Below are 21,393 nucleotides of genomic sequence, written 5' to 3'. Positions count from 1 at the left end.
ACCTTGATTCTTGACAAATCACAGCAGAGTGGGCGTGGTTATGGTCAACAAGATTTCATCTCCAGAAAAATTTCAAATAAAAGTTTTGTACAAACATACCTCTTTTGTACTCATCAGTATGTGTCCGAGATCTATTTAAGAGACACTCAAATAAACGCATTTAAGTAAAGACAATTATTTTCATTCTTTTTTTAGGATAATTGAATGACTTTTCCTTATAAAAATGGATCACTCTTGTTAACAAAATCTAAAGTTTGAACTGCATTTGAAACGTAATCCTCGTCATCTATAAACCATTGTCTGGAGCGAAGAGAACTTCAAAACCACAACATGTATTTAACAGACTCCGCTGAGTCGCCCACAAACTTTGTACTTACCGCTGCGCTTCAAGTCGTAAAACGAGTGATTCTCCCGCAACATGGTGTGGTTGAAGTAAATGCAAGGAGCAAGAAGAAAGAAAGACCCATCTCTCTAAATGGTGATGTCAGGAAGAAAAAGGGGTCAAAATGTTACATAGTGCTGCTTTAATATACTCTTTTTAATTTAGTGAGCTGAACATTTTTGTGACAGAATCCCTGATGATGCCCTTTTCAAGCACGTATGAAACATTTAGATGCTTCACTTGAACACGCACGATATGTTTGCCCAGACTTTCACATTTTGGCCAGATTATGTAAGACGTAGATGAACACGGGCGGCTCCGAGGTGGTCCGGCGGGTTGTCCATCCTGGGGGGGGGGGGGCGGGCGGTCTCATCGGTCTCGTCGGGTTAACGGTGACGGCTACAGCTTCTGACTCAAGAACAACAAGGACGTCTCTGAGCACGTGGAAGGGTCTCGGCTTCCTAATGGCCGGCGAGAGTGAGTGCTGGTCCGTGGGAGACGACGTGTTCCCGAAGGTGGTGGTGCCGTGGAAGGACGTATGCGAGACCATTAGGGTTGGTGTTGTGTTATCAAATGAAAGAATCGGGGCAAACAAAATAGTTGCACTTTTCCGAGGCTAAATATATATATTTTTTCCACATCGTGAAATATTGATTCAAACGGTTTCAGACCATCAATTCCTTCAGGGGAACTCAAGTGTGACTGAGGAAGTTTCTCAACCGTGTCGACCGTACTTTGATTTCTTGATTTGCAGTTTCCCTCATAGGTAGGTTTAAGAACCCGTCGAGTGTAAAGGATTATTTCGTCTGTAGCGGTTGGTCTGGTATTTAGTTTATCAAAATGGAATACGAGCTGCTAATGCTAACGATACCCTCGAACAAGGATGTGATGATTGATAATTGTCTTATATTTTGGTTAAAAGTCAGAAAAACTGGTACCTTTTCTGGCTGCTTATCATAAACCCTTAATAAATATTTAAAAATTAATTATTTTAAATACATTTCATGGCAATTTAAAATGTTACGTAAGTCTCAACGTCATTGTGGATATATTTCAAACACATGTTAGTCATTTTTATCAAGGACCTGATCAAATTTTAAATTATTTCTCAATTTAAAAACATATGATTTCATTAAAGAGAAACTAATGCGTTGATCTTAAATTGATTTTGGACCTTTATTGTTCTCACCAGTTTGTGTTTGTATCTTAAATATTGTGATTAGAAAATGATCTTAAGCTCCGCCCACTGAAAACACTTTGTTTTTCTGGAGATGAAATCTTGTTGACCATAACCACGCCCACTCTGCTGTGATTGGTCAAGCATGGAGGTTTGTCACCGCGCGGCATCAGTCCAAATCATCACCTCCGAGGGGCTCGATGTATAAACGAAGCGGGGCGTGATTACAGCTGGTTGGAGGAGTGAAGCCATTACTGTTTAATAACAGACTCTCGTAACTCCTCCTTCGCCCAGATTTCAGAGCAACTTTATAAATTATTAAGTGTAAAACATGGTCATGATGAGGAACTTAAACATTTACTAAATGCGAGTCAGGAGTGTTGGGTTTTCCACAGTAGGTCCACTAACCATTCTTCTTCCTTTTTTTTGTTCATTAAAGTATAATTTACTTCAAATCATGATTTATTACTAACGTTTTGCTTTAGCGCTTAAAGAAATTACACTTTAATGCTATACTTAGCTAGTTGATAACGGTGATAAATTAAGTCATTTTGAGATTAAATAAACACTGTGTGACATTTGGTTTCCTTTAAAATTCAGCAGCTTAAACTCAAAATTCTGTGTTTCTCTAATCAAATGGGAAAACATCTAATTTTAATATCGAATTGAGGCCATTTGTATAGCAGAAAATATGAATAAATGAATTTATTCTGTCTTGAACTGCATCTTGTCTGTTGTGGGTGGTGAAGGTTAACTCATCATCTCAATGAAAAATGACAAAACGAATACATTTACTTAAAATGATAATAAATAAAAGTAATGAGATTTTGTTTTCTACTAGTGTGATGCTTGGTTACTTCTGCAGAATATTCCAACTTGGCGAGCCTGTGTCTTGTAGAAATGTAAGTCTACAGTTCGAACCACACAATGTCGGAGAATAGACACAAAGCTATGTTACAATACTTGAGCAAAAGCTAACGGCGCTAACTAAGCTAAAGCTAGTAACAAAACTACTACAAACACTATTCTAACTGTCTGTGTTCTTTTTAAAACAGCTGTTGTTTTACTTTACAGTTCCAAATGTATTCAATGTATTAATAACAAGCGTTTAAGCAATATCTTCGTGGATAAGTCGCGGTTTTTCGTAAGATGTAAGAAGCTACGTTAGCACCTAGCTTATATTATATCCTCTTATTTACTAGCATTAGCTAGTTTGACCAATATCGTGAAAATATAATATCTGTGAAAGAACAATTTTAAGATCGTGCCTACAAACTGTGAACTTGTTGTTCCGTCCACAGTCGTGGTAACAGATGCAAACACTGCCCACAAAACAAATGAAGGCATCATTAACCTCGAGCGTCGCTTCTCTAAGCACTTGCACATCATTGGAGCGTGTGATGTTTGTGCTTATTTGACAAATGAAATGTATGCAAGTGTAGAAAAGAGCAGCTTCTATTTTCAGCACCACAGCGTTCCACTCGTTTTCATTCTGGACGGCGGAAGAATCGGTTTCAGTCGTTCTCCTCGGAGGAGGAGGATCTCCTTGTGTCGTCGTCTGCCATGATGGGAGTCGCTGTGAGACGGGAGTTCTTCGCCGGCCCCGAGGCGCCGAGCATGGTGATCCGGCGTCTGCCTCCCTGACACACTTTAGCTTAGCACCTGTAAATTATAGATAGAAATACCATTATAATTTTAACATCCCACTTCCCAGATTTTTCCACACATTATTTTGGCAGTTTCAGACAATACGGAACCAACTGTAGTTTCAGTTTGATCCGCACGCTACTACACAATGCTCATTCCCAAGCGTTACAGCCTGTTTTGTCAAACTTTAAACAATTAATTTAACAATATTTCTGGAAAAAAAAGGATATTTTTATTGAATATCTTTATCTCAGAAATACTTCTTGAACAAAAATGTCCATTTCTTTGGTAAAATGTCTTAAGGTGTTGACCTAAATTACATTTTCGTGCACAAAAGGGACACCAAAAGTTTTGCCGAGTGACTCAAACATCCATATGCATGTATGTAGGCCACATCATGAAGTTCTGTAACTTCCAAAGAGACGCATGGAGGTGTTGCACCCATGGGCAACCGCTGGACTGAAGACACGCAGTGCAATTCTCTTAATGCTCCTGTCGTTTGTTGACATTCAGTTTGTAGAAGAAGAAGCGAAGGTTCAACTCTCGTGCAAAGACATACAGTATAAAGTCAGCCTTATTTCTTCAATAATAGGTAAAGGTATCAGTCGTTTTTGTGTTTCTTATCCAAGTTTTATTCCAATTTCTAGGTTGTAAAATAAGTATAACAGTGGAAAAGCTATCTAGGATTTTCACCTTGTCTGGTCAATATTGCGTCGAATCCAGGAGAGGACACGTGATGCTCAATGACACCCCGGCGGGCGAGAGTGGGCAAGTGTTGTTTGGGTGACTAGCCGAGTGTTTTGCAAACATCTTGACAGAAGGTCTTTTGACTGTTGCGTCCATGACTGTTCCTCTGCCGCCCCATCAGCCACGGGCTCGTGGTCATCCGGTCGGACGTGACAGCTGTAGCTCGCCGTTCACCTCGGCACTGGCAGGTTTTGGCAGCGGGCATGTCTGCTGGCGTATGCTTGCCTTCATTGGGATTAGTGCAGGGGAGTTTAAAATCCACATGGCACAATGAGGCCAGCTCACCACCGATCCTGCATCTCTGTTTTTTTTTGTTTTTTTTTGTGGGTCCATCCTCGGTGATTCATGAACGGGCTTCAGGGCCGTCGACTAATGATTATTCATGGGGATATATTTAGCCTTGTGACTCATTAAGGTCCTAAATTGGACCTCGATTTATTTACCTCCCGTTGACCATTATGGGAAATGACAATTCGTGTCTCGTAAGAAAGTTTTCCTGAATGTCAGACGTGTCTTGCATCGATGTAAAAAATGAAATGCACATCTTGGATGCTGCCGCTGTTTTGAGTTGAAGGTACAATTCTTGCATGTTTTTGCTGTTATCAACGCTAGTGACCTATAAAGGTCAGTTGCTGGTAGTTGTTTCCCATTTTGTATTACTGTAATGTTAAAATAATCTTAATTCACGTCGTGTTTCCCAAGTAATTGTTACTCTTGTGACTATGGTTTTGTTGTACGATGACTTTTAGCCAATCTAGTAGGTCCACATAAAGTAACTTTCAGGCCTGTAGAGTATTTTTTGTTGCATTTAACAAGTGGAGGGTGATGGAGGGAAAAGAAACTACCACAAATGTAAATTATTTCAGTGAACAACGCTATTATCTTGACCTTTTAAGTATATATTTTATTGGATATTGTTTTGATTGTTTAACAATTTGTGACCCTGGTCTAGAAAAGCGCTATATAAATACTAATTACTGACTTACTTATATTAGGGGCCTTTGGAATTCCAACAGAAGAAAGTTGTTGTATTATTTTTTTTGTCTTGAACTTGACGGTATCACCGAAACTCTCTATCTGATGGAAAAACCTCCCGGAACATCTTCATCAAAACGTTGATAGACATTGTGTTCTTGTTCTGTGGGTTCGCATCCTTTCATGGTTCAAATCCCTTCCTGAATATTTCACGCTTAAGATGCCTTCATGTTTTTTTTAAATGTGTGGCAAACCAATTAATTTTGGCGGAAGCTTGTTCCAGAGGAACTTCTTCGGACCGACGACTACTAAATGTTTCTCGTCCCTAGTCTTGAGACACAGTCCTGAAGTTGGCTGTACAGCAACAAAAAACAATGGAAGTGCAGTAAACAAGCGAGAGGTCAGCGCTTCTGACATTAAGCTTTGGGCTTGAGTAAAGTTCCTCTTCAGAATCATCCGACCAGAAAAATTGATTTCTAGTGCAAGACATTTTACAAGGATGACATGAGACGCAGGCTAGACCACAAATGTTGAACATCAAATGTAACTTTGCAGAGTTAAAGACGACATCCTGCCTCGACTCCTGGCCTTGGTTTTTTTAAACTGTTCTCCGTCTGTCGTTCTTTCTGTTCTTCACCTTGGTTTATTGGATACATGTTTATATTTAAGAGGAGTGACTTCAGGAACGTTACGATAAGAAGTTTATTGTTTAGTTCTTAATATTTGAATAAAATATCCCTTAAAATGCATCCACACAAACAAACCGTTGACGGCTTGCATCTCAGCAGAGAGGATCAGATCATAGAATGTCACGATTGATTAAATATTCTACAAGGATTAATGTTTTCATTTTTTTCCATAATGCCAAAGCAAATCCCAAAATTGTTTCTGTGGTAGCACAGGATTTAGTTTCCTTTAGACTCATGAAGCAAGAGCCTTTTTCGGAAATGGCACAATACGGTAGCCGCAACATTGCAGTTACACTGTTCTGACACCTGGGGGAGCCAGAAACGATATTCTGAATCTTACATTTTGCTTCTTTAATGGAGAGATTTGTTTTATTTAGGTACCATAATGTTGTTAATGTTGTGAAGTGACAGTTCGGGATAAGGTTTTTTAGTTGTATCGTTTATAACTAAAAATAACTCCTTTAAATCCTGGACCTTGGTATTTTTGGGGGTTGCAAGCAATAAAAGAGTTTGAATTTATGTTGTTTAAAAAAAAAAAAAACACTAAGCTATCAATCCGTGGAGGATTAGTGTAACAATGGAATTCTCATAGAACCAAGAAAGGGTCGTTGACACCTAAGGCACCGTCTTGTTTTCAGGCCCGGATTTGTCGACCCACTGAAAAAACCTTGACTCTAGCTTTGGGGATAGTTAACCTATTCTTGTGATAATAATTACTTCGCAAGCCCTTCTTAAGTATGTCAGTAATTTTGGGGGTTTTTGCTCAAGGGCGTGTTTCCCTCTATTTGTTAATTAGGCCGGCCAACTTCGACTCGACTGCATGCCTACAGTCCATGCTTTTGGGTTTGCCTGCCTGACAATTATTCTATTCTATAATCCCATTTGAGCAACGTTAAGGAACGATACAACCCGAATTAACACAAGGTACCTTTAAAAAAAAATCAAAACGGAATCTGAAGTCGACCTCCCTCCGAGACCACCACTGATAGTTCAGTTGAGAAGTTGCAAATTGTGTCGACTAATGCGTTTGTACGCATCTGTGCGGTTTGCTTTCAGTTAATGAGGGTCACTGGACGGTAAACTGTTTGCTTCGCTTGCAAATCCGGTGTCAGCTCTCGTCTCGCACGTACATACTTTCAACCATGAAAGTGCATTTGAAATGGCGTGCTAGCTTTAAGCTAGGTCAGTGAGGAATGGTCGGCAGCATCTGCCTTTGACTGTTTCCAAATGAAGTATCACATTTCTTAAACTACTTTGTTTAAATATAACGGGTATTGTTTAAAATAAATGCCTATGAAATGTCATATTTCTGCTGTAGATGCCGGTGGTGCTGGTGTGATAAATAGTCTTTTAATTCAAATGATTCCAACGTTTTCAGTCAATGACACGAAAACTCTTGGGAGAAGAAACGTGTCACAGATGATGAAAACTGCAGTTGTCATTCTGATATCTCTGAGCTTATTCTGAACATAAACACGGGTGTTTATTTTCCAGCATCGAATACCGGAAGTGTCACGACAAATTAAAGAAAAAGACACTTATAATGTAGCGTATGATTCAATTATATTATTCACACTATGTAGTAACATTGAATATTTATGGAAAATCTTCCATTGAAAATAATCGAGGAAAAAAAAAAGTAACTCCAACTCAATGTTTGAAGAACAGTAAGTAAACTTGTTTGATTATATAATTAAAAAAAGAAGGAGAAATGACGCAGAGGAGTTGATTAAACACATTCTGCACGCTCATCACTCTGGAGGTTACGATCAGAAGGTTGCACGCAGGTTTAATTCCCACATCACTCCTGTTGTAGGTCACGCTGTACTTAAAGCGTGACTGGAACTTCTGGTGATGGTTGAGCTTTAATTAACTACAGTGTAAATGTTGCTCTTTCCTTTAGTGTCATCGCCGAATGAGTTTGCATTATCATTAGCGTTTAAGATTATAATTGAACTTGACGTCTTTTAGTAGAGTAATGCTTAGAATCTATTTACACGCAGATCTTCATTTGAAGGAAATTAGATCGCACTGTCATGTGGTATTAAGATGGTTGGAAACAATAATACACATGTAATACTGGACTATTGTAACAGTTTATTTTGGTGTCTAAACAAGAAGGATGTGTCTCGCCTGCAGTTCATACAAAACTCTGCAGCCAGAATTCTGAGCCGCTCTAGTAGAAGAACTCACATTTCTCTGATCCTTAAAACTCTTCACTGGGTACCAGTTTCTTTCAGGGTCAATTTAAAATTCTGGTTCTTACTTTCAGATCTATTCATGGTCAGAACTTCCATCAGTAGATTCTGATCCAGACTTACACCCCAGCTTGGGCTTCAAGAAACATCTCAAGACATTTTTATTCGCGCAGGCTTTTCTCTGATTTTCTGAGACTCCTGTGTTGTTTTCGGTGTTGTCTTGACCTTTAAGTATATATTTTATTGGGTATTGTTTTGATTGTTTAAGTGCTTTGTTACCCTGGTCTGGAAAAGCACTATACAAATATAAATTACTTACTTACTTACAAAAGAAAATCCAATCAAAACTCTTTTTCTATTCAAGAAAACCATTCGTTTTTGATTATCTCCTAATATTGCTATTTCTGGGTTGATTTTTGTCACACAACTGGTTATCTTTCCAAAGGGTGTGATAGATAGATAGCCTTTGGTTTTACTTTTCACTTCGCTCCTGCCCCCAAACCCAGAATTAAACAATATAAAAGCACAAGGAATGAATGAGTCCCTGACTCTAATAGTGTTGCATCATGGGAGGAGCATTCGTCTGTTTGCAAAAATGACATTTTACACAGGAAATTTTCTGAATTTCTTAAAAGGTAAATTTGGAGTTCCATCTGGATGAAGGAATGTTTTGAAGGAATTGACACTCAAGTGACCTTTTCGAAACAAAGCTTACTATTGAATGACTAAAATAAATCAACTTTATTCTGACAGTAGTGACAAATTGTTTTGTTTGAGTTCATTTAACGTCACAACTCTTACTCAGAGTTCTTCATTTCTGATATGAGCCACATTTCCATACCTTTAATAAAAATCCAATGTCCATGATGGAAACCGTAAGCCCCGATGAAACTCAAAGGATGTCGAACAACATGTAGATCCTAGAGAGGTCGAAGTATTCTTTCCTGTGGAGACTTCCTTTGATCAACGATTCATCTCATGCCGTGTGAGTTGCTCATCTTTACCGTTTTAAAATTCATAGATTAGATCATTAAATGTTTAATCGCTGGTTGCGTATGCTTGACTTGGTGTAGTTTAAGGTTTCTGCATTATTGAATATTGTCGTCGTCCACGCACGCACGAATCGAAGCGTCGGGCGTCGTGGTGCGACGACCTCGAACTTCCTCCGACGTCCATCTCGTGATGGGATGCGCTCGACCAACCAGAAGATGTAATGTATCTAACTAGTTGGGCGTCTGCCCGTTGGCCTCCTTTCAGTCGCCGTGGATACAAACATTTTGGACAATTTTATCCATGATCAGGCTGATTCGCAAAAGTGCAAAGAATCAAATCTCGCAGTGTGTTTGGATCACGTCCTCTACGTCGGTATTGATGTCACAAAATCGGTGCGATACAAGTGTAGACGTTACAAGTGGTATCGTTGGAGGGTTTCGTGTGATTTTCCCACTGATTGCTTAAGTCAACTCTGCAGTTTCGCTATAGATCTTCATGCAACTCTTATGATGTCAATGCACGCTTGGCTACCCTGGTTATGATCCGCTAATGGAACAAGTGCCTTTAAGGTCAATAGCCTGAGATTCCTTGGATGCTTGAGGCGAAGGAAAACGCAACCGTCCGCTGCACGATGACGTCCACACTTTTGTTTGTTTTGTCTGCGTTTGTCAAATACGTCAGAAACATGTTTACAGGAGTAGAGAGTTTCTTTACTGCAAGATATAGAGAAATACTGAGCTAAGTTTATATCCGTGGTTGGTGTGTAATCCTTCACTCAGGCCACACTAAATATGGTTTTACCGTGTTATCAACCACAATATAAATATTACAAAATAAGAGAAAATACAGTAATTAAATTGACATTTTAGATTATATCTATACATGCTGAATAAATGACATAAATCAAAACACTCAGTCATACTGTTATACTGACAATATTTGATGATTGCTGCTTTAGGTCTACTATTCTTGAAAACTCTTAATTATTTTGATTAAAAATACTTGTTAGTAGTAGTTAGTAGTTGTAATGGGAGGCTTGTTTGAGTGTACCTCATAATTGTTTGCACAAGAAAGTTGACACGGACAGAAAAAGCAAATCACAGGATAAAACTCATAGAACATTTTTAGAACAACATTTTTTAGCTATCAAATTTACTTGAAACATTGTAGAAGAAAAGAATAATGGAGGAAAACCCCAAAAAACACATCCCTCAAGATGATCAGATCACACACCATATCAATCTAGAAAATATCAAGAGCACCGGTAAAAAAACAAACAAGAACAATCAAAGTTTGAGGCTTGTCTGACACTGTGGACTGGAACCAGAAAGTAGCAGCTTGGTTGGTTTGTTGTCGAACCGGTGAAGGAGGAAACAAAAGTAAAATTTACAGAAAGTTCAGAATAAAAGCAAAGAAAGGTAGACATGACAGTAAAATGGTTGTGAGAGGAAGGAACAGGATTTGTAATGGTATGCTTTCCTAACGTCAACTCTAATAAATAAGTTATTATTTTATTCTACGAAAACCCTTTCAGTAAAGTGGATAATTTAAAATGGACCAACTTGTAAAAACATGTTGGAGTGTTTCTGTGTCGCGAAGGAGTTTCCAGGCTTTGTCACTTTCTATCAACAAAGATCAAGTTTTGGTTCAAGTGTCTCAACGACTCAAGATAAATCATCGTCAACATTTTACATTAGTCCTCGCTCGGGCGTGGGAGGAAATCTGTGTTCCCTTCCCTGAGCTCGGCGGCGTTTTCGAACCTCTCTCCGCACATTTTCTCAGGACTCGAGGGTTTGAAGGAAGTAAAATCGGTTTTAAGAATTCACATGTCGGCCATGACCTCATTCTTCAGCCTCATGATATTGTGTTTCATGATTGACAGCTGCCCTTCACTCCCCTGTCGGGTCGCAGGGTTTTTTTTTTTGCAAAGACGCCAAGCTGCCCCACTTCTCTCGGTGGAGGCGACGCTCGCCGCCGGCCCGGGCTCCGCCTGAAACTGACTCAATTCCCCCCTCGAGTGCGAGCGTGCCGCCCTCCCCGGAGAACGTTATTCCAGCACCTTTTTCGAATTAAACACGGGCGAAGGATCACAGACGATCCTCGGGGGGCCTCTGCAACAACACCACCACTTCGAACACTTTTAAACGGGTTCAGTTTCAACTGGGAAGACTGAATTAGACATGCATGGGAGAATAGTAAGTAAGTAAGTAATATTTATTTATATAGCGCTTTCGAGACCAGGGTCACAAAGCGCTTTAACAATCAAAACAATACTCAAAACAGTACATACTTCAAAGATCAAGACAACACCGAGAACAACACAGGAGTTCGAGAAATTCAAGGAAAAGCCTGAACAAATAGAAACGTCTTAAGATGTTTCTTGAAGGAGTCAGTAGATCATCAAGCGCAAAGAGAGAGGAAGATCGTTCCAAATCTTAGGAGCAACAGCCTGAAAAGATTTCTCTCCTCTGGTCCTGAGTCGTGTGCGTGGAACCATAAGTAGATTCTGATCCACAGACCTCAGAGCCCGAGCTGGGGTGTAAGGCTGGATCAGATCAGTGATGTAAGGAGGAGTCTGACCATGAATAGATCTGAAAGTAAGAACCAGAATTTTAAAGTTGATCCTGAAAGAAACTGGAAGCCATCCATGAGCAGCCACTTCACATTTAGCTTAAATTTAAGAGGAAAGGCGTCTCTATGTGATGCTCCGAGGAACTGGGACGATTCGTGAATGTCACCCAGTTCCTAGTGTGTATTATAGATGACTGAGGAAACTCCAATGTTGTGCGGCTCGTCGTAAATGCACGGTGCCTTTTAATTTTCATTCACGCTTCTGACAAAAGATTTACTCCGAGCCTTTGATTTGACCCGTTAATCTACTTTAGGGTTTCGCTTCCTGTTAATCTGCGATGCTGGCGGCGCTTTTATTCTATTACGCCGCGTATTCCAAATGACATCAGCGGCTTTCCTCTCATCTCTCCGCTGACCTTTTGAACCGTTTTTGCACAGACTGTATTTACAGTTCTGAAAAATGACATTTTTTCAAAGACACATTTTGTGTTTTTTTTTTTTTTTTATGACTTCATTACTTCTTTTTTTTAAATAATTCTAGTTAATCAAGATCCTTGTTGTTTTCTTGCTTTTTTTAAATGTATAATTACATTTGATACTAGTCTATTAAACTGGTCTGTTGCATTGAGCTCTCAAGAATGTCAAAATGTTTATTCTATCTATTGTATTGGTGTGTTTGTATAAAACTCTTTTCATTGAAATGTTGACATTAGAAAAGTATAATAAGCCCCGCCCACTGAAAACACTCGATGAAGTCTTGTTGATCATAACCACACCCACTCTGCTGTGATTGGTCAAACATCGAGGTTCGTCACTGCGCGTCATCAATCCCAGAAGTCTCCACCTCCAAGGGACTCGTTGTGTATATATATCGTGATTACTTAGAATTACCACTAAATGTATCCATTCAAAATAAAATAAATTTAGTGTTTCATTTTATTTTGAATGGGTACACATATTTTTAATTCTTTATTCACTTAAAACATAAAATGTTTTTTGATTTAATAACAATCCTCTTTCATTTACATATTTACTGTTCTATATCTTTAAATGACATCAAGGAAAGCAGATCCTGCAAAATCCTGGCAGGAGCCAAGGTCATAGGATGCAGAATGTATCTGAAAATATCAACCAAACAAAAAAACATTCTTACTTTTCTCTTTGTCATAATACCTTCAACATATTTATTTAAGATTTAAAATATTGAAGTGAAAAGACTTCCTTAATTTGAGTTTCATTCTTTGATTAAACGGTCATTTGTGAAGTAAATTGCAATAGAAAGTCATGACAAATTAATCCAGTTTTTCTCCGAACCTCAGCTGGACACGAACCCAAGACCTTCTTCTATAGGATTTTTCAAGATTTTTAATCTTCTTTTGTTTATATCCAACGGTTAAAATGTATAATGTGATCCTCGTAGAGGTCAAATGTCCTGGAAAACCAGCTCAGTCTAAATAAGTCTTGACTTGGTTCCGTGGTGTCGTCCCTGCTGAAAAGCAGAGATGGAGTCTGTCATCGCCGACATGCATTTGTCAGTGATTGAAGGGGTCAAAGGGTCGTCCCTCAAAGTGCGGCTCTAACAAGCCGTGAATCGAGTGCGTTTGTCACAGAAGGGCTGTCAGTCACCGGGCCACGCGGGAATCACTCCCTCAACGAAGGACTTGAAAACCACTCAGACACGAATAATGAGCTTCTCCCGAGATCATTCCCTCCTTAAGCTTCCTTGACTAAGACTGTTAATCTGGTGTCTCTCCAAGAGAGAAGGTTTAGGTTCAGTTTCAACTTGACACCGTTTCTCTACTCGTGTTCCCGACAAGTTCACACGGAAAGTGGATTTGTGTTGACGTTTGATCCATGAGTCAAGTTTGTCTATTTCTGGTTCTAAGCTAACTAGGTGAGCGGTAGCGCAGAGGAGCCATACAAGTGGCAACAAAACCCTCAAGTTTTTCGTTAACCCAGATGAAACGACAGAAACGTAGACAATAATGAAAAAGTGTTCAAAGTACAGTTCTTTTTTTTTCTAAATTAAATAGAATAGTGTGTGTGTGAATGGTTGTCAGTCTTTGTGTGTCCTGCGACAGACTGGCGTCCTGTCCAGGGTGTCCCCTGCCTCTCGCCCAATGAAACTGGGATAGAGTCCAGTCTCCCCGCGACCCCCATAAGGAATAAAGCGCTAAAAAATGAATGAATGAGTCAAAAAATTGCAGCAAACTCAAGCTCATGGAGGGTTTATGTGTATAATTCATCAAATTTTGTGTGATAAAATAAGTATATGGTTCATATTTCACCAATTTTATTCATTAATGCTGATGAAATTAGGTATAAAATCCAAGTCAATATCGCCGTCCCCTCACTCGTGAACAAAACCCCAAGTATAAGTTCTCGTTTCAGACCACCTGGGCTGCACCTCCAACATGAAGATGCTCACGAAAGAATACCTGCTGTCAATATTTCTCAATTCTAAAACACTATAGATCACATGTTGATGGAGGGTCTTCCACGTGAGGTGAGTCTGGTTACTCTCTGCCCCTCTCACGCCTCACTTCCTCTGCTCCACGGTCAGTCGTCTGCAGGGCTGGAAGATCCGAGTATCCAGACGGAAAACTGCCCTTTCTGGAGTGAGGCGCGTCTGTCCTTTGGCACCTTGTCCTTGTCGACCCCCCCGAGGCTTCCCCTCCACCCGTCTGTACATCCTCATAATCCACAATAGTTGCCTCACAACACTGGCTGGAAGGACGCAGATTAAAGAGTGGAGGTTCATCCACGGTGGCTTTCTACTCCACTCATAATCTCCTTTTCTAATATCGTGGCCAAATCAGGTCAGAACCCCTGATACTTAATGCCCCTGTGATCTTTACAAGGCCAAACATCCGTCTGATCCGCCAATCCTCGCGTTTAAATCCGGAATTTCTGCGGATTTCAAGCAACTTTTTGTGGGTTTATTGCTTTTTAAAGAGCCATTGAAAATATTGAGTTGACGACGAACCGTTTTCCACGTGCGTGGAGAAGTTGGTGTCTGCCGCCATCTACTGGTTGATCGGTTTAATACATGTATTGTTCATTTTTGTCTCCTGACAAACGTTTTCATTCATTTACAATATTATTATATTCTTTAATCTGAAATGTGTCAAAAATATTTTTGACTATTTTACTAAATATTGTAATCATATTGTACTTATTTTCCTTTTCTTTTCACGAATATTAAATCTTATTTGTCAACAATGTTTACCTTCACCAGGATTATTTAATCATTGAAAACTTTCCATCAGTATTTTTCGTAAAATATTTCATATGTTCATCATTGAGACGAAAGACTGACCGAAAAAATGCTATTTCTTTTAATTAAATTAAGTAATATATAAAAATGAAAGGAGGGAAATAATTTAGGCAGTGGATGTAAAATGTTTTCCTGGATAATTGGAAAAGGAAAGTTGAATAAATCAACACAGAACAGAACTTAATTATTTGTCAATTATTTTAGGAACACTTAAGTTTTCAAAAAATAATTTGCTCTAAAAGGCTCCTGATAAATAAAACAAATTGCTTAATAATTAATCATATGAGCTAATAAACAGGTTTTAATTGTATTGCTGATTTTCTTAGCTGGTATTTTTTTTCTGTTCAAATATTAGTTTTTATTGTTTTTTGCCGTTAACAATTATATTAATTAACATGTGTTTACTTTTCTCAACTGTAGCACTTTTATTTCAAATTAAACCGTTTAGTTTCCACGACTAGTTATTTTCTGGCTTTTTAACTTGGTGTGAAAGCAGCGAACTTTTCCAAGAATCCGATGACTCAAATGTTTATGTCTCGTACGGTGTGATGGACACACAACTCGCCTCCTCCTCCCATGATCCTCTCTGGAGCAACCGATTTCCCCACCCCCCCCCCACACACAGTTCTACGACACACAGATGTTGATTGAGAACTCAAAATTCTCCACGGGTGTGAATGTTTGTACGCTTCGGTGTTTGGGGGTGTCCCCCGCCTCTCGCCCCATGTAGCTGGGATAGACCCCCCCCACACACCCCCCCACTAAAGGACAGACAGATTCTGTCGTGTTATCAGTTTTATCTTGACCTTTAAAGTATATACTTTATTGAATATTGTTTAGATTGTTTAAGCGCTTTGTGACCCTGATCTGGAAAAGCGCTATACAAATAAAAAATACTTACTTACTTACTTACTTAGTTACTTACTTAGTTACTTAGTTAGTTAGTTACTTAGTTAGTTACTTAGTTAGTTACTTTGTTAGTTACTTACTTAGTTAGTTACTTACTTAGTTACTTACTTAGTTAGTTAGTTAGTTAGTTACTTACTTACTTAGTTACTTAGTTAGTTACTTAGTTAGTTACTTACTTACTTAGTTACTTACTTACTTAGTTACTTACTTAGTTACTTACTTAGTTACTTACTTACTTACTTAGTTACTTACTTAGTTACTTACTTACTTACTTACTTACTTACTTACTTACTTACTTACTTACTTACTTACTTACTTACTTACTTAGTTACTTACTTACTTACTTACTTACTTACTTACTTACTTACTTACTTACTTACTTACTTACTTAGTTACTTAGTTACTTAGTTACTTAGTTACTTAGTTACTTATTTAGTTACTTAGTTAGTTACTTAGTTAGTTACTTAGTTACTTAGATACTTACTTAATTAGTTACTTACTTACTTACTTAGTTACTTAGTTAGTTACTTACAGATAGATGAATGGATGGATGAAGAGAAATAGTTTTTCCAGCCACCTCACAGCAACACAGACAATAGATTCATAAAACAAGAACAAAGTGCAATAAAAATAAAGTGCAAGATGACGCCCAAGTCATTTCATGTGGCCTGGTGGAACGTTTGCTCAAAATAAAAGTGGGTTAATGGTTGATATGTCGACCTATAAAGATGCCAGCGTTTAAGTGAAGGAACTGAGAATTATTGATGCCAGGAATGATAAAGAGATGAAACGACGACGGTGGAACATAAGTTGAAGGAAAGAAAGGTCGACGGATGTTTGATTCTCCCCTGTTGACGTCCCTTGAGTCGAGACAAAACATAGGACCGAGCCGTGGTTTATTTGAACGTCTGACTCACGGCCACAGCTGGAGAGAAACCACTGCTCCACCCATCGGCGTCACCCTCCCCCTGATGCGTCTCACACCCCTCCCCTCCGACCCAGCATGCATTGTCCTCCCGAGCAGCCCAGTGAAGCCTCAGTGCGAAGTCAAACTCCAGAGTCGCTTCTGCTGTACCGCCGGATGTCTGTCTGTGGTGAGTGTATTTCTGTGCCGGAATGTTCCAACTGGTGATTAACTTAATAGAGGAGCTTCACAGCGAAAATTTTTACTTTTCTCTTTCTGCGCTTTTTAAAAGAAATAAAGTTGCCATTGAAAAGCGGGCGACAAGTCGAATCATGTTTCTTTTGTGATGTTCGAACTCTTTTGTATCTTCAGGTCCACGCTTTTCTTTTGAACTTTGATAGAAACGTGTTGGATTTAAGATGTTAAAATGAGAGTTTCTTGCCAAAACTAACAACTTTTCATGTGTTGAAGTCAAGAAACAAGGATGAACTGCAGGAGACTGTCTTGTGAGGGTGTTTAACACTTTTTTAAGTTACTTTTCTCACACTTGAACAGAGTTTGTCAATGGAAACTACCACAAATATCTGTTTTTTTGTGTAGAATAAATTATGACTTATTATGAAACACAGTATTGAAGAACCAAAGGACATTTAATTTGCAAATTAATGTCGTTTTGATCTTCTTTTTGCACTAATATTAACACTCGATACTCATGATGAAACACGGGTTGTTTTCAAAGTCGTTTTCTACGCCTCGTCGCTACATTTCGTGAGCATTTCATCACCAATTTTCTCATCAAACCTTGGAAAGTCTTCAGTCTGTTCACGACTAGTTCGGTTTTTCTGTTTCTCTCATTCTTGCCAATGAATCCTTGAGACTTTAAACTTAGTTTAAAATCCGTGCCTCTTATCTGGGTCAAGGTTCTGACCCGAGATGTTGCGGTAATGGAACCGTAACGAAGCTGTAATGAGCGACTCCCGGCCCGCGGGCACGTGGATCGTTTGTCTCTCGGGAAAGTCGACACCATCTTCTCCTTCTTTTTCCGATAAGGAGACGACAAAGTTGTTTTCGCACACGTGGTCATGTTGACGTGACAAAAACAAAGGCTGCGATGTAAAAGGATGTCACGGTCGGTCAGGCGAGGGAAACGTGACCGTCTGTGAGGCGTGTTTACAGCTTCTCCGGCGGCGTGAAAATAGGCCAAATGTTGGAGTCGCTCTCTCTCTCTCTCTCACCAGAGGTCACGTCACTCGTTCAGTGAAAAGAACTTCTTTTCTGGACAGTTGAGCGAGTCGCAGCCCATCATGCGACGAGTCAAGTGAGCCTTCGAGACGAGCGTTTACAGTTTTCAGTCGCTCGCCCGCGAGGCTTCTGTCGCTGATGTTGTTGAATCTCTGTTTAGTTACCGTTGAATCAAAATAAACATGAGTTTATCAAGTTATAGATTCATGTTAATTACTGTAATGTTTGTAACAAAAGTGAGATAAACATTTGATGACGTAGTCATTACAGTTTAAATGTATTATTATATATAAAAAAAAAAACGTATACATTTAATTTCAAGATTATTTTTAATTGTATTAATATGTTACGTATATGCATGTTTTTCCATTTTTAGTAGTTCATATTTTATAGTGTATATGTATTTTTAATTAATATAATAAGTGTAAAAGCTTTATTGCAAAAATAATTGTCCTTTGGAAAATGTGTGTATTTACATGTATAAATAAATATCAACGATGTTCATATCATGCTCAACAATAATAACATTAATAAACCTTAATCCTTATAGTTATTAATTAAAAATAATGACGATAATAATAATTCATAACAATAAATTATTGTTAGTGTAAAAATACTAATGCTTCGCAGTAAATCATTTTTCGTCGGCTGATTAAACTCTCTATATAGTTTCTAAGTTATTACTTAGTGGCCGCATACGTACAGGGAAATGGGCCACATCTGGCCCCCGGGCCGCATGTCGCAAATGTAAGTCAAACATGGTAGTTAACCCAAAAATGTACTTTTTAAACACCATATATTTTGATTTATATTTGTAAAAAATACTTTTTTTGAATTTCCAATTACTGCAGATAGGTGAACTGTTAAATCCCACGATATCCATGCATTGACTGAGGATAAGAGGATACAGTGACTCCAGCAGTTTTTAAAGCTGGTGTTTGGACATATTTGTGTTTCTAAACAAATGAAAGCAGTTGCAACTTTGTCAAGAGTCATGTGGTCTGTAAATACTACAACACCAGAGTCAAGTACTCGACAATACTACACATATATACTTGTTACTACAGTATCGCAATGTCAGTCATCGTGGGGATCTATTATTTGTACTATTTATTGAGTATTATTATTTACTATTATAATGTATTCATCTTTCATTTGAAGTTGTTTTACTGAACATTTAAATGGATGAATACAAAGTAGCTAAAGAGGTTCTGTCGGTGTCGTCGTCGTCGGCAGGAAACACAATGGTAGGAAACCAACATCAGCACGAAACATGTGACGACAGCCTCTTGTGATTTACGGTACGCCGAGCTTCGCCTCTCCATGAGTCCGAGCTGCGTCACAAGTCGCTTCCTCGGGTCAGCGGTTCACGTCTGAGTGTCCGAGGGCAGGAAGGCACCAGGAGGGTGAAGTGTGTGTTGGTGGGACGGGGGGGGGGGGGGTTGCAATAACACTGCTGGGGGTCTGGTTCTTTATCTGGCCTGGAAGTTTTATCAAGTGTTTGTCTTGCCTGTGCTCGTCCACCGTCTGATAATGGCGTCTCTTCCAGGATGGCTCGCCGGGGAACATTGACGATCTGGCGCAGGAATACTCCCGATACTACGGCACATCCATCAGCGACGTGTGCGAGAGGATGGAGGAGCTGCGGAAGCGACGAGTAGTGCAGGAAGCCGAGCGGGTAAATCAATCTTATCCCGAGTGTCTCGCGCCCCCCCCCCCCCCCCCCCCACCGACCCCCACTCGGCCCCCGCACCGGAGTTGATGTCTCAGCACTAATGCGATCAAGTACTGACCCCTGCGGTCGCCCTTAACGCGCCTCATTGTCCAGTCACAGCAGGCGGTACTGAGGTGTCAAGTTGCACCGTCATGTTGTCACACAGACGTGGCATTGAGACTGTAATTCACTTATAAGCTGATTTAAAGAAACCCCTCCCACTTTTTTCCCTTTTGAAAAGTTTTTTTTTAATCATTTCTCAACTACTTTTACTTTATTTTTTACATTTGTTATAAAGGAAACAAACTAATTGCTGTTAATTTCAAGCTTTTTTTTACAAGTATTTTCGAGATTAGAAAAGTTAATTTGTTAAAAAATTGTGCTTAAATCAAAACTAGAGGCAACAGATTAAATGTAATTAAATAAGACTGTATTATTATTTTTAACAAGCGATGTAAAGGGAGAACATTTTTAAACAAATACAGTTTTATTTGGATTAAATCTTGATTCAAAAACAACATTTGGAAACATTGTTAGTATTTTTAATAAATGTTTTTATTACTTACACAGTTTTCAAATACCTAAAGCTGAAGCTATTCAATGTATTAAAACTGTTTTCACAATAATAACAATCTTAATTTCAAACGAAATACTATTAATATAGTAAAATATAGTGTTTGATAATAATTGCACGTCTTTAAAAAGAATGTGTTTAGCAGCTGCTTGTTAGAAATGTTAATATTTCATAATTTCTGTCCTTAAAAAGTGGATTAAAAATAAAAAAACGTCCTACAAAAAAACCCTCTTTAAAGTTCAACTGTAGAAGAAACAGTGACCTCTAGCGGTGGACCGGCGTATGAACTGAATCACCGATCGAGTTGACTCCCTTTTAAAAAAAAACATATTTTTGATTTAAAAAAGCAAAAAAGTAGTTTATTCATGCATGAATCCAGTAGATGAACAAACTCCACAAGTGGCCCCAGATGTCCTGACCTTCGCAAGAACGTGAAAAATGTGCTTCGTCGGCACAATCCTCACATGACTGTTACATTTCTGTCGCTATCGAGTGTTGAAATGTTGTTCGTCCTTGAGACGTCTGCCACTCGTAGGAACGTATCTCTGCCAGAGAAGCAGCAGTTTCAGATGTTGAGGCTTGGAGAAAGTTTACGGCGTCTCTAACTTTCTGCTGTGAAACCCTTAAGAGTCGTGATCTCACTGTTGACTCACCAGGTTCTGACCCGTTCGTGTTCTCCGTTTGTGTGACACTGTAATTTTCTTCACCGCCGTCCTGCGTCTGTGTGTGTTTTCAGGGAAACGTTGAGTCACTGGCCACATCACTGCAGCTCCGCTCGCAGATCCAGGTGAGTGTCCAGATCCTGGTGTGTCAGACCCCGGGAGAGACCACTTCCTGCTGGGTGTCCTAGTGATGAGCTGTCATGGTGTGAGGGAGAAACATTTTAAGAATCTCTGGCAGGATTTAACCATTTCTGAAATAAAGTTAGTCATGAAAATGAATGAAAATCTTCCTCTAGACTTACAGAAGTATAACATACAGTGATTGACAGCACTTGTCTCTCACACCTGAACTCACCTGACAGAGGCCCTCATGCATGCAAACAATTTAGCTCCAAAATTAAACTGACAGTATTATTTTAGGGCTTAATGTTTTCTTATCGTTGATTTGTCCGTTTTGTGTTCTGACAGAATGTTGCAAATAAAGAATTTAGCCCCCAAATATTACCGTTAGAACTGTACACAATGTCTGAGACGAAAGTAAAAAAAAAATAGTTGGTGCCGAAATAATTCGGAGAGGAATATTTTCGGGCTGAATGTTTTCATTGTAACAGACTTAGGTATGTTCTGTCAGATATATTTTGGGGCCCAAGCTTGACACGGACATTGTGTTATGTTCTTTTAGAAAAACACAATTCAGACAATTTTCTAATATTTTGCAACATTCTGTCAGTA

The 21,393-nt window shown here is 39.0% G+C and overlaps 1 protein-coding gene across 3 annotated transcripts in view; it reads left to right on the top strand.

Moving 5' to 3' along the window:
• sash1b (SAM and SH3 domain containing 1b) overlaps nucleotides 1-21,393 on the top strand; it is a 46,880-nt gene that overhangs the window by 16,381 nt on the left and 9,106 nt on the right. For all 3 annotated transcript variants that reach the window (XR_015709272.1, XM_087779869.1, XM_087779868.1), the window contains exons 3-4: nucleotides 19,261-19,389; nucleotides 20,736-20,786. Coding sequence is in view for 2 of the 3 variants with exons in the window: in XM_087779869.1 (XP_087635995.1) it covers nucleotides 19,261-19,389; nucleotides 20,736-20,786 (180 nt within the window). In the remaining variant the exon portion in view is untranslated. The remainder of the gene's footprint in view (nucleotides 1-19,260; nucleotides 19,390-20,735; nucleotides 20,787-21,393) is intronic.

This window comes from Callionymus lyra, chromosome 18 (genome assembly GCF_982586985.1).
Source record: "Callionymus lyra chromosome 18, fCalLyr1.hap1.1, whole genome shotgun sequence".
Taxonomy (NCBI): Eukaryota; Metazoa; Chordata; class Actinopteri; order Syngnathiformes; family Callionymidae; genus Callionymus; species Callionymus lyra.
Note: the sequence above shows the minus strand (reverse complement) of the source record. Positions and strands in the feature narration are given on the sequence as shown.